This window comes from Mus musculus, chromosome 7 (assembly GCF_000001635.26).
Source record: "Mus musculus strain C57BL/6J chromosome 7, GRCm38.p6 C57BL/6J".
NCBI classification, from domain to species: domain Eukaryota; kingdom Metazoa; phylum Chordata; class Mammalia; order Rodentia; family Muridae; genus Mus; species Mus musculus.
This window is the reverse complement of record NC_000073.6, coordinates 97,635,362-97,649,400: the sequence shown is the minus strand read 5'-3', so window position 1 is coordinate 97,649,400 and position 14,039 is coordinate 97,635,362. Positions and strand designations below refer to the sequence as shown.

At 37.0% G+C, this 14,039-nt stretch overlaps 1 protein-coding gene and 1 long non-coding RNA gene across 3 annotated transcripts in view; one reads left to right on the top strand and one right to left on the bottom strand.

Annotated features, from left to right (window-relative positions):
• The window catches only part of Rsf1 (remodeling and spacing factor 1), a 112,913-nt gene that overhangs the window by 43,382 nt on the left and 55,492 nt on the right, over positions 1 to 14,039 (bottom strand). For both annotated transcript variants that reach the window (XM_011241735.3, NM_001081267.2), the window contains exons 3-4: positions 12,932 to 13,024; positions 9,891 to 10,096 (exon numbers count right to left, since the gene is read on the bottom strand). In XM_011241735.3, coding sequence (XP_011240037.1) covers positions 9,891 to 10,096; positions 12,932 to 13,024 — 299 coding nt within the window. The remainder of the gene's footprint in view (positions 1 to 9,890; positions 10,097 to 12,931; positions 13,025 to 14,039) is intronic.
• Positions 4,289 to 14,039, top strand: part of Rsf1os1 (remodeling and spacing factor 1, opposite strand 1) — a 46,764-nt gene continuing 37,013 nt past the window's right edge. The window contains exon 1 of the long non-coding RNA NR_126461.1: positions 4,289 to 4,361. This is a non-coding gene — a long non-coding RNA (remodeling and spacing factor 1, opposite strand 1). The remainder of the gene's footprint in view (positions 4,362 to 14,039) is intronic.

Genomic DNA, 14,039 nt, shown 5'->3' with positions numbered 1-14,039 from the left:
TCTGCCTCCCAAGTGCTGGGATTAAAGGTGTGCGCCACCACTGCCCAGCTCACTAAATGTTATTACTGAAAAGATCCATCTAGATTGTTTATGCTATGTATCAAAGCTATAAACGGGAATAAAATAGTATTAAGAAAACTCCCTAAAAGGCTTTTAACCTAACGTTTCTAAAAACAAGCATAATTCACACTTATAAGAGTATAAAAACAGAAAACTATATAAATCTAGATATTTCATAGTTTGAGCTAATTTATTTATTGATTTATTCCGCTAGAAAAAGTTAAGTATATTAAATTTAAACTAGTTAGAAATAAGATATTCTCTGTGTGTGTATATATAAATATAAATAATGAGTGTTTTTGCCTACATGTATTTATTTGCCCATGGAGGGCAGAAGAGGGCGTTATATCCACTGGAATTGGAATTACACTTGTTTGTGAGCCACCTTGCTGATGCTTAGGGGAATTCAACCCAGGTCCTCTCTGCAAGAGCAATGAGTGTCCTTAACCACTGAGCCATCTCTCCACCCCTAACAACTGGAACTTTAAGAGTAGACTATAGACTCTAACAAGAATCTGGATATGTTTCCCTTCCTCCCTTTTTCTTCTTCAAACCATTCTTCCTTCAATCTATAATATCAGCAATTCCCCTCCAAAATACCATATTCTTTAGGACAAAATGACAGTGCTTCTGTTCTCTTAGCCTAGAATATGTTTCACATATTATTACAATCCTTTTGTATATGTATGTTAGCATGATGTATGTTTGTTATATGCATATAAGTGTATATGTGTGCCTATGTACACATGTGTGGAAGACAAAAGAATAAAACAAACAAACCACACTTATACACATAAAAATAAAAGTAACTAGATCTATCAAAAACAAAAACGTGGGTAGAGGGAAATCTGTTGAGAGTTGGTTTGTCATGCTGACTATAATATTTGTAGGTATAGTAAACAACCCTGGGGTGGGGTGGGTTGGGGTGTGTGTGTGTGTGGGGAGAGAGAGAGAGAGAGAGAGAGAGAGAGAGAGAGAGAGAGAGAGAGAGAGAGAAAGAGAGAAAGAGAGAAAGAGACAGAGACAGACAGAGAAAGACAGAGAGAGAGATTATTCGGAACTAGAGATCTTACTGCCTCAGTCTCCTGAATTATAGATGTGTACTATCATGCCCAAACTAAGTTCTAAGTTTGTATGTATTTTCATAAAAACAAAGACAGTAGCTGGAGACTATTGTAGATAGGAAGGGGATGAAAACGTGGTAAAATTCTAGATTAATTTTGCATGGAAAGCTGACTGGTTTTGCTGACAGACTATATGTAGAGCAAGAACAAATGAGGGGAAGCACTCCTAAGACTTTTGACCCAATCCAGCAAAAGGAGTTGCTGCTTTTCTGTAGGATGATACTTTCAATAAATGTGGAGGTTTGGTCGGTTGCTTTGTATTTGAATGCTAAATTGTGTTCAGCAGGTCTAACCCTCCAAGGGAATTCTCACACTTACAAGCTTTTGTTGTGCAAACCTTGTTGCTTGATTTAAAACTATTGGTTAAGTAAAACTGGCTACAGCCAGTTATTGGAGGATCAGAGGTGGGTTTTGAGTTACTGGACTGGGGTGGAGAAGAGAGAGGACAGAGAAGAGGAGGACGCGGCCATGAGGGGAGATGGACCAGGAGCACAAGGCCAGTAAGAATCTGGGGTACACCGCTGGGGAGATAGCCGGGACAGCAGTTAGAAAAGTAGATTAGATGTTATCCCCCAGTAATTGTCAAAGCCTAATAAAATAACCATAGCCTGAGTCTCATTCATTTGTAAACTAGTGGGGGTTGGGGGGAGGGGATAAACTTAAGTTGGTTGTATTGCATTATGTTGGTAGAAAAGATTAGAAACTTAGTTTAGGGCAGACTAACTTTCCAACTTTACCAGATGTTAATGCTTACAGCCCCTATATGTATCTTAAATAATCTAGACTTTGGAGAAATGGGACATACTGTTAACTATTGTTTTGTGTAATATTCCTTCTGCAAGTCTAATAGTTCTTCAGATGTGAGTTAGTGGTAAGGGCTAAACCTTCAGGAACAATAGCCCTGGAAGCCAATGGTAACAAAAGCAGACAAAATGCAAGAATAGCCTTTTCAGCTAGCTCTTCCTGGACACCTTGGAATATTCTTCACCACAGCTCACATTTATTTTTTTTTAAACATTTATGATCCTGTATCTTTTTTTCCATAAAATGGGAATGTTTTTTTAAACATTTATGATCCTGTATCTTTTTTTCCATAAAAAATGGGAAATTTTTTTTCCATAAAATTTCCATAAAATTTCCTTAAAATAGGATAAAGCATAATATAAATATAGCAAGTACCTTACATTAATTATCAGTATGGCTTAAGGTTCAGCAACATTATTCTGTCTCTTATGAATCAACTACATGTTGAGGTAGCAAAAAATGAAAACTGAGAGGAACAATAGTCTTTTACTGAAGCCAAGAAAATGGAGGCATGCTAATAACTTCAACAATATTATTAAGATAGCACAAATCAGCAAGCTTTAATTCAACTCCAACACAAAGGCATAGTAGTGCGTATCTAAACTCCCAGCACTCAGGAGGCTGAGGTAGGTAGATCACAGGTTCAAGGACAGCCTAGGCTACATAGCAAACCCTTTCTCAAAACAAACTGAACAAAATCAGAGATATCCACAGAGGTACAGTTACTTCCCTAAGGTCACAGCAGGATTGAATTCTGGAAGATCTGACTTCAGAGACCACCTTCATCTCATTTAACTTCCATTTTTGTGTATTTTATATTAATAGTTGTAGCATTTGTCTGGCCTAATTTGTGGTAAGCCTTCTGTTGCTGCCTCCTAAGTACTAGAATTGTATGGCAGACACCAGCACACCCTGCTTAGGTCTCACCTTCTTAATCATTGTTAGCAGCATAGCTAATGAATGTCCTGACAGTTTTAGAAATGGCTCAGTAGTAATGAGCACCCACTGCCATTGCACGACACTCGAGTTCAGTTCCCAGTACCACATCAGGCAGCTCACAACAACCTGTGATTCTAGTTCCAGAGGGTCCAGCAACCTCTTGTGGACTCTGTGAACACCTGTATTCACACATGGACAACCTGCACATACATATACTATATAATTAAAAAAATAAAACAAAAAAATATTTTAAACTTCCTGGTAGAGGCCTATGAATAAAGATACGTGAAAATTGTACTCACTATTCAGAATTTAAATTTCTGTAAATAACTATCAAAACCACAATCCATTTAAAAATATTTTTAGAGGTACAACTCATACACTGTGAAGGCAGCATGTCCTTGTTTACTTGTAAAACTGTATTGCTTTAGCATGATGTCTTCTTTGAAGAGCAGGCTAGCTCGGCCTCAGAAATGCTGGGATTCCCGGCTTTTTCAGCCTGCCAGGGCTAAAAGGAGCTCAGTTAGCATTCAGTTCAGTTAGTTACTTTGCACAGACACTCACTGTGTTAGTCACTCTTCTTGCTGCTGTGAACAAAGATCTGACAAAAATCAGCAAAAAAGAAAAAAAAAAGTTACTTTGGCTTTAGTTTGAAGGGTACAGCCCATCATGGCTGGGAAGAGATGGTGGTTAAGAGCAGGGGCAGTCAAGGAAGTAGAGACAGGCAGTGAGCTGGGGGGCGGGCTACCAAACCTCATCCTCCGACTCACTCCCTCAGGCTAGGTCCTCCACCTCTTAAAGATTCCATCATTTTCTAAAAGTAGTATTACTCACAGGGGACCACGTTCAAAACATGAACCAGGGGGATAGAAGCCACAGACTTATATCCAAACACTAACACAGATAAACTCCTACCAAGGCAAGACGAAATATGGGGCTTTCATTCTTGAGCCCAAGCTGGCTCAGAACTCACTAAGTAGTCCAGGCTGGCCTAAAACTTAAGATCCTTCTGCCCCAGCTTCCTGAGCAGTAAAATTGCAAGTGTGTGTTACCACGCCTGGCTGCTCTCAGTGTTGATTATTATAACCACAGTTTAGTAGTCTTGTTAATACCTAAGCTTACAACAAATAAAGGCAAATACTATATCTGTTTGGCTTCTTTCACAACCAAGGATTTTTGAGACAAATTCATATCGCATGAGATCATTTCTTTTGCTGCTTACCAGTAATCTACTGCATGAGTACTGTTAGGAACAAAGATGCTATAGCAACTATAACAGTAGTCACAGGAATGAGGTCATAACTGAGGCTAGGCTTCAACTGCATAGTGGGTAAGGGCAGCTTCAGATACAGAGTAAGACTGTTTTCAAATGCAAAGGCAAATGGAAGATCAAGAAGATGAAATGAAAACGCTCAGACAAGCCTTGTGTTAATAGTAAGTACAAAGGAATGAAGCTGACGGTATAATAGTATAGTAACATCTGAAGACACCACCAAATGGTTAGTCAGAGTGGTCGCAGTGTTTATATTTGTAGAAGGCAAGATATAAGTTCCAGTTGGCTTGTAAACTTGTTAATACCTGCATTTCTGAGTAATATTCACCTAGTCATTTTAGTGGAAATTATAAATTATTAATTTGTAAGATATCTGTTGGGATAAAGGCATACTTAACTGGTTTCCACTGGGAATTCTCTCAGCCTGCTGGTCATTTGTTCATGTTAATGTTAGCCACATGTACGTAACTTTATGAAACAATCACCTGTCTACACCAAGTGTTTTTTCCTTACTAGAATTAGGATCTAAATACTTTCTATAGTATCTCTCTGACTTAAGGGAGCACCTGATTAAATTATGCCAACTTAAGATCTGTGTGCTCCCTCCTCCCTCATGAGGACTTAATAGTAACACTTTTGTCACTATATATTTCTTCTTTCATAAAGTATTTGATCAATTATAAAAAAAGTATCCAGAGGCCTAAACAAGTGGTGAAATAAGTGTAAAAAATACTATTCTGGTTTAAAACTAAGGGGGACAGTTCTGTTGCTGAAATTTGTTAGTTAAACCACATAAAACTGCCACTTTCTATAGGAGAAGTCTAAATACTAACAAACTTAGCTCAATAAAATTTACAACTTTTATCTGAGTTTTTACCTGAATATATGAAATGATTTTCAATGTGGAATATGTGCACATGTATGCATTAACTACTTCTAATGTGCCTCATATTTATACTAATTCTACAATAAATGCAAATAGGCACTGTATAAACAACAGTACATGTTTGGTTTTCTTTTATATAAGATGTCTATGAGGTATGCATGCATGACTTTGCATGTTCACATGTGTGGGCACCAATGGAGCATGGTGCATACATTTTGAAGACAAAGGCTAACATCGTGCATCATCCTTGGTTCCCACTGTACAAATTAAGGCAGAGTCTCTCAATTATACCCAAAGCTCACTGAGAGGGCTCCTATAGCTAGCCTGTTTGCTCTAGGGATTCTGAGCCTCCAGGCTCTGATAGCATCCTTACTTAACGCCATCCAGTCATGTCCAGCCTAAGAGAAGTTGTAAAACTGTGGTAATACATTGATGCTGTCAGTAGCTAATAAATACACACTGTAACTAGTGGTAGATTTTCAGTATTAGAAAATTATTGCACTTTGTAATTTTGGCATTTTGAATCGTCAATGTCCAGTTATGCCCCTAAACTTACTGGTCAATAACAAGGCTCACTTATTATTAAACTACTATTAGTTTAAAAAACCCATAATTCTGAAGCCTAGATAATTTTTATTATATAAGCACCTGGTCACGATGATGCAGAAACATGTTCCAAACTGCGGCCTCACTGAGGGGAAGGATCTTGTTACTAAAACCACCACCAAAGGAGTTCTCTACAGAAGCTGTTTCAAGTAAAGGAAACTTGCCTATTAATTTTCTTAGTAAAAAGTTACATTCTCTAGTTAAAGAAAAACAAACAAACAAACAAAAAGCCCCAAGTGTAGCCTAGAAAGCAAAAAGCCAGACTTCTGCTTGGATTATTTGCTTTTCCTCATCACCAGAGTTTCTATGAAGATTAATCCCACTTTTAAAACTTACTTTACATAAACTAGGTTTAATAAGAAAACACCGTGACAGCATCTAGCAGAAAACAACCATTTCTGTATAATATAAAAGTAAATGACCTTGTTTCTTTGGGACTCAATTCTGCACTATAATGTATATCTCAGCCCTTTTAATCCCAACACACATCCACATATCTTCCCCAAATTAATTCTTTATATGTCTAAAAATAGACATCTCCTTAAATTATTCTATATCAACTCTATTCCTATTCAATTAGTGTTCCTCCCATAAGGAATTCATTGTACTAAATATTTTTCTTTTCATGTTTGGGATCAGAATTTAACTATATTCTCAGTATGACCTCATCAGGATCAAGTGAGATTATACCTCACATTATTTTGTGAACCAAAAGGATATTAAGTATACATACCATGAGATAAGTATGTATTGTTAGTGGTGATCAAAATGCAGGCTTTATACATACTATGCAAGTACCCTCTCTAAACTACATCCCCACCCCCAACCTAGTAATACCATTTTTAGGGAGAATGTGCTGGGTATCAAATCCATGTCCTCCACTTGTTAGGCAAGCACTCCACTAATTAAGTGTATCCCTGAATCAAGTCATTTCTCTTGTCTGTCTTGAGATAGGGACTTTCTACAAAGCCTGGATCTCCTTGTACTTTCACTATGTAAATGAGGCAGGCTTCAAACTCACAAAGAGCTGCCTGTCTCTGCTGGGATTAAAAGCATGTGCTACCATGTAGCTGAAGTGATATTCTTGAGGAAGCCAAAATACACTTTTGATATTTAACATTCACAAAAAGAAAGACTTAGCGGGCAAGTCAGTTCACAACATTTACCAGTAGTAGTAGTTTATTCAGTTACAAGCTAGCTAAAACACCATGTCCCAAGCATCTCATAGTAAGTATGAATACTCCCGGTAAGAAATCTGAAGAAAGCTAATGTTACCCAGAAAACATACACTATACAACTAGGACTTTACAAAGCAAGGGACTTCACAGGAGCCTGAGATCCATCCAGGAATGCTAGCTAAGCTACTCACCACCCTCATACCTTCAACTTCTTACTGTACAAGTCTGTATACAATATAAACTGAACACGTGTCCACCACATGTTTAAAAACTAGGTTAGCGGGTATCAGTCAGTGAACTCAAATGTTTCTGCATGGTCTCAAACATTTCTGCATTATGTGGTCAGAATTACTGTGTATACCAATTAAGAGTAACACAAACAGGGCCTGGTAGTACATGCCTTTTAATCTCATCAGGAGGCAGAGGCAGACAGTCTCCGAGTTCAAGACTAGCCAGGAATATACAGTGAGAGACAGTCTCCAAAAAACAGCAACCACCACCACCAAAAAGAAAACAAAAAAACAAAAAACAAAAACAAAAAAATATTCATAAAGGCTAAAAACAACCTGCTATTTCACTAAATAAAGCCCTATTGCTACCATGGAAAAACCACTTAGACATTTTTATGAGCATTGGGTTCTAAACACTGACTGTAGACACATCATTTATTATTTAATGTTCATCAGAAATAGACATTGGCACCTGTGAAGGGCATCTGTTTAGTTTTAGAATCTGTTGTTTTGGTTCTGTTTGATTTTTCATTTTCTTTTTGAGACAAGGTCTCACACAGCCTAGGCTGGCTTTAAAGTCACTGTGTAGGCAAGGATAGCCTGGAATGTGTGCTCTTTCAGCTTCCACCTAGGGTTATGGGAATAACCTAGCCCCAGGACTGTGTATGTCAAACTGAAGGCTGAACTCAAGGTTTTATGTACATAAGGAAACCCTCTGGGAGCTGCTACAATCATAGCAGCTTCTTCTTGTTTTTTGAAGCCAGAGCAACTAGAAATAAAGCCAGTGATGGCTGAAAGGGGGTGAGAAACACTGTGGGAATTTTAACCATCTGTTGATAAATATTTTTTTTTAAGATACAAAATTTCAGTGTTTAGAATTAGAAGTTTATAAAGCCAAGTTGTAAATGGAGAGCACAGGGCTCTAAACAGCACAGCCCCACCGAGGACCCAAGTTCAATCCCTCAAATCTACATAAAGGTGGAAAGAGAGAACCAGTTCCCCAAAATTATCCTATGACTTCTACATGTCAGCTGTGTCACATGCATGTGACATGCACACACACATTTAAATTTGTTTAATGTGACATGTTCTATTTTTTTTTAAAAAAGTAGGCAGAAAAGAGCAAATGTTTACTGAGCATGCAATATGGTCTTAGCATAATCTCCCATAGGGGCAGTATCACTACCTTAATATAAGGCTGGGAAGATGGCTCAGTGGGTAAAGTGCTTGCCAGGAAAATGTGAGGACCAGAGCAGAACCAGAAACCACATAAATGTCTAGCGGGCATAGCAGTGCACCTGAAATCCCAGCACGCAGGAGGCAGAGGAGACAGGGATCCCTAAAGCAAGCTGGCTAGCCATATTAAGAGAGCTCTGATTTCAAATGAGAGACCTTGCTTCAATGAAGAAGGTGGAAGGTAGCTGAGGAAGACTCCCAATGTCAGCTTCCAGCCAACACACGTGTACACAGTGTGCTCACACACATGCAAACACATATGCATACCAACAGAGACATATGCAAAAGTTAAATGAAACACAGAAAAAATTTAAAGATAAAGAAGTAACGTTTCTATATGTGGTTAAAAAAAAAACAAACCAACAGCTCACATCATGACATATTTAACAGTGTGCATGTGAAAACTGTTTTAAGAAGGTAAGCATCAGCAATGGTAAACATAATTTCTCTGTTACATTTTCTTGATCTACAAAGCAGGAGAAAATATTTTCATTTGCAACAGTACACTTGGCAGTAGAACATCATGAAGAAAGCCCTGCATTCACAAAGAACAAGAGGGAGAAAATGCTATTACAGGAGTAGGTTGCTTATCTCCATTTAGAAACTTAGGTAAAAAGAGAACCATGCCAGGCACTGTTGGCTCAGTCCAATCCCAGTACTCAGGAGGCAGAGAACAGGATCTCTGTGAGTTCCAGGCAAGCCTGGACTACAAAGCCAGTTCTAGGACAGCCTGTCTTGAAAAACCAAAACCAATACAAACCAAAACAACAGCAAAAGAGAAGCAGGCATTATATCTGCTAATAACACCCCATGAATTCATTCAACTCATACTTATCTTTAGAGAATGGAAAAAAGTTGAACTTTCTTAATCAAATGAATGTTAATAATGAATTAGTAATCACTAATAAAAATATACTAAAAATAAAGATGGGGAAAAACCAGGTAAGAGTTCATGTCAAAGCAGCTATTTACACCAAGAAGTTAGACGAGGTTTCCCTATTTTGTCATGCCACTAAAGTTCCAACATTATTATATAATATGGCTATTAATGATATTTATAAATAATGAAATTGCAAAATAGAAAATTAAAACCAAAAAATTTCTGCAGAGGTCTCGTATCATTGATCTATTTTTAAAAAGCAAAACAAATTAATTTCAAGGTATTTAACTGTCAGTACAAATGAGAAATAAAAAACAAAAAATTTTAAAATGTAACACAAAAGCACAATGTTCTCCAGAACTCCAAGAAAAAAACTGTACAGATGAACTGGTCAAACTGAAATAGGAAAGAGAACCAAAAAGTGCTTTGCTATACATATATATCTATAAGAACATGTTCTTCCACACATAGAACTTATACATTAATATTTAGATCACAACATTTTGGGCACAAAGTATATGTCTTACTATGGATGGAAATGGTATTTATATTTATTTGGCAAATATTAAGTACCTACTATGGACACTGTGCTGAGTGCTAGATTAGGCTTAGAAAATTTGGCAATTCCCACAGATCAAAGAGAGTAGTTCATAAAAAGATTCCAATAAAGGTACCTGACAATGCATTTCCAAGAAGAGCCATCTTGATCATCTTGTTCTTCTATGTACATTCTCACATTATGGTCTTGATCCAACTGGTACCAATACATGAGGCCATCTTTGTCTCGCCCAATTGGCTGGAGACGCATAGTATCAGCATCCTCCTCATTAATTATATTCTTGAATTTAAGATTGTCATCAAACTGACACTCACAGAGATACTGAAAAACAGTTATACTGTGGCTTAAAATACTGTGCACACATTTCTCAAATAAATATGACACACTTTCAGGACTGATTCAGGGACAGAGCCAAGAGGCCACACAGTTCAATTTGTTTTTACTACTCTTTCATCTTAGTACATAGAATCTGCTTAATCAACTTCAAAAAGGAAATTGAAAGGTGACATTTTAACTTTATACCAATGTAGAGTTTTAATATATATTAAATATGTATGTATAGTTTAACTTATACACAAATCAAATTATATTACTAGACTGAGTTTATTATGTTCATTAAAAACTCCCCAATTACCATTGTTTAGTACTGTATTTAAATGTTCACTTATATTTTAAAACTATTAATGTAGTTGGTAAATAAAAACACATATATTTATGATCTAATATATAAACAATGTAGAATGATTAATTCAAGCATACTTTGTGATAAGAACACTTAAAATCTACTAACAATTCTCAACTATGTAATTATAATCACCTTAACAATATATCACCCAACTACTTAGTAAGTTTACCCGAAATCTCTCCAATCTGATTGTCACCCTACTAACTGGAGTTAAACAGTGTTGTATTGACTCTTTAATTAAAGTGAGAACACGGTGTCACTTCTTTATGTGCCTAGCTTACTACACTTAACACAATGTCTTCTCAATTTAAAAATGTCTTAAATTACATTTTTACTTATTTTTTCTTATGTGTCTGTGGGCACATGTGTGCCTACAGCTTGCATGTGTAGGTCAGAGGACAGCTTGTAGGAATAGGTTCTCTCCTTCTGAAGTCCCAGAATTAAACTCAGGTCTTCAGACTTGAGAGACTTCAGAGGGTAGCTGTTTTTACCCACCGGCCATATCATGAGCACTTTTTCTTAGAGACTACAAATGCATTTCTTAATCACTAAGATCTATCAATATTATGATTACTGCTGTAGTGCACATGAGAAGTCAAGTGTGGATATGAGAGCCATACTTTTGTTTTTGCTGATTTATTTATTTGCTCTAATGCTGATTTCATTTCCGTAGGATGTACAGCCAACAGTAAGAGTGCTGAATCATTGGACCATTCCATTTAAGCATTTCTGGCAAACTGTCACACATTTTGTTTCTAAGCAGTATTTTAAAGAATCCTAATTTTTCTTTTACTCTGAAGGCTGATGTAGGAGGACCCCTTGAGCCTAAGAGTTTAAGACAAGTCTTTGCAAAACAGAAAAGTCCAGGTTCAACCAAATAAAACACAAGGACAAATTTGGACATACTACAAATATAAATGCTAAGTGGACAGGGCACCTCAGAAAGACTGCTGTAAGCATCTTGTAGACTTTTCATGTGAGCTAAAAGAGCAATTAATATCTAACAGTAGAATAACAGATACTCTAGCCTTATCTTATCTCATATACATACTGCATATTAAGAATTGCTTAGCTAGGCAGTGGTAGCACATGCCTTTAATTCTAGCACTCCTTAGACAGAAGCTGTTGTACCTCTGAGATCAAGTCTAGCCTGGTCTACAGAGTGAGTTCTAGGACAGCCAGGGCTACATAGAAAAACCCAGTCTCAAAAACAAACAAAAAACAATCAAGCAAACAAACAAAAGCATCACCAAAAAAAAAAAAAAAAACCCTTAAGGACTTATAAATAAGGATGTTACCAAAGAAGCGCTATGAAATCTCAAAGCAATCAAAATCTCACTCCTTTTTTCACTATTAGCTTCTTCTGTTACACTGACCACTTGGTTAGTAACAAAAGAAACAAAAGAAAACACAAACTTGAAAGTAAACCTATATTGAGATAACCCATTTTAATCAAATAGTTTTGGTTACATGGAGGTGTTTTAGTAACACGATGGCATACCCTTAACTTATCTGGAGAACAATGAGGACTTCAAATGTATTAAGTGAGTACATTATCAACAGTCTGTAACATACAGTGACTGATGAAGTGGGCAGCAGAAATAATGAAGAAAACAACCAAAGCAACTGCTTCCCTATTCTGTTACTGCAACTCTAATCAGAAACAACTAAAAATAGACTGTAAAGACAATCCTTAAAAATAGGAAAGACAAGAGTTGACTTTTATGTGTGTGCTGTGCATATGCACTTTTTTGCACGTGTGTGGGTGTTCCTACACATGGAGGCCAGTGATTAATGTAGGGCAGGTCCCTCACTGACCCCAGAGCGCAAGGCTTTGTTTGCCTGGAGTACCTATCCAGCTTGCCTTCCAAGGGCTGGGATTATAGGCAGACTCACACCACCTGACTTTGTATAGGTTCTGGAAATCTGACATCTGTTCCCTATGTCTGTCAGGCAAGGACTCTACCTGCAAAACCATTCCTCAGCCCTGAACAGACTTTTTATCACTGAAAAGCAAGGAAAAAAAAAAAAAATGAAAGCACCTATTGTCTTCTAGTAATAGAATGTCTGCCCTTTCCTCACTGCTTTTTGTTGGGCTATAGGAAACAGCCCAGGAGGCCTCAAATTCAGGGCCTTCCTGAGTCAGCCTCCCAGGTGCTCAGATTACAGGTGTGGATATCCATAATCAGTCTTCTTTTACTTCAAAAAGTTTTTATTACCTATATTTGCTCATTTCGTGGGGGCACTTGCATGCCATAGCACACATATGAAGTCAGAGGACAATTCTGCAGACTCATTTTTCTTTCTACCATGGAGATCCTAAGAACCCAAACTCAGGTTGTCAGACTTAGTGGCAAATACTTTTACCCAATGAATTATCTTGTTGACCCATGGTTTTCTTTACTTTGTAATTTAGGCATCAGAGTAAACTTTTAAATTAAAACTACTGCAACAAATAATACATGCATTACCTTTAAGAGTGCTAGTTTGCATTCAACACTCATTTCAAGATAGCCTTTCTTCTCCATCTCCCATGCCCAGGTACTGTTAAACTCTTGACAGATCTGTAACAGAAAATTAATAGCTCAATATATGAAAATGATTTTTGTTGGAATTTATTATACTTTGGATTTGTAATGGCACCCACAGGCTTAGGTGTTGAAAGCTTATTAGTTTAGTAGGTGGGCTAGCTGTACAAGCAGGTCACTGAAGTTCTATTATTGCCCCTGTTTATTGTGCCCCTTTTTTTTCTGGGAGTGCATGGGATGAAGAGCACTGCTGTACCACATACTCCCTGCAATGCTGCTCTACCTTACCACAGGCCCAGGGACAGAGAGCCAAGACTCTGCACACTCAAACCTCTGAAACCATGAGCCAAAATAAATGTTTCCCTGTTTAGGATGATTTTTTTAGCCGTTTTATCATAGCAATATGAAGTTCAATAGTAATAAACATTGGTTGTTTTCTATGATTATGTTGTGTTCTTATTAATACATATATAGAGAAAAGAATTCAGAAACCCAATCTACATTGCATACTACTTAGATCCATCAGAAATATTTACTAATGCCTGTAACAACTTAAGAAAGAATCTCTGGAGGTGGAGAAATGGCTCAGTGGTTAGGAACACTTGCTACTCTTGAAGAGTACCCCAGTTCAGTTCCCAGCACTCACACGATGGCTTGCAAACATCCACGACTCCAGTCCAGAAAGATCTGATGCCCTCTTCTGACCTTGGAGGGCACCAGGTACATGTGTGATACATATACATATATACAGGCAAAACACATATAAAATAAACATACATATAAAAACTAAAGTAAATAAATCTAAAAAACATTAACAATGTTTTAAAAAATTAAAAAATACTTTCTCTTGCTTTTTATCTGTTCAACAACTTTGTGTATTTTGTGGATATATTTTTTCCATATGAGATTAATTATTTGATAATCTTTCAAAAGGAAGGCAAGGGGAACAGCTTGTTCATTTTTATCACTAGACAGAAATTCAAAACCATGTCAAATTCTACAGATATATTCAATAGAAGCTCTCTTCAAATCAGTGTCTTCTTTATTATTA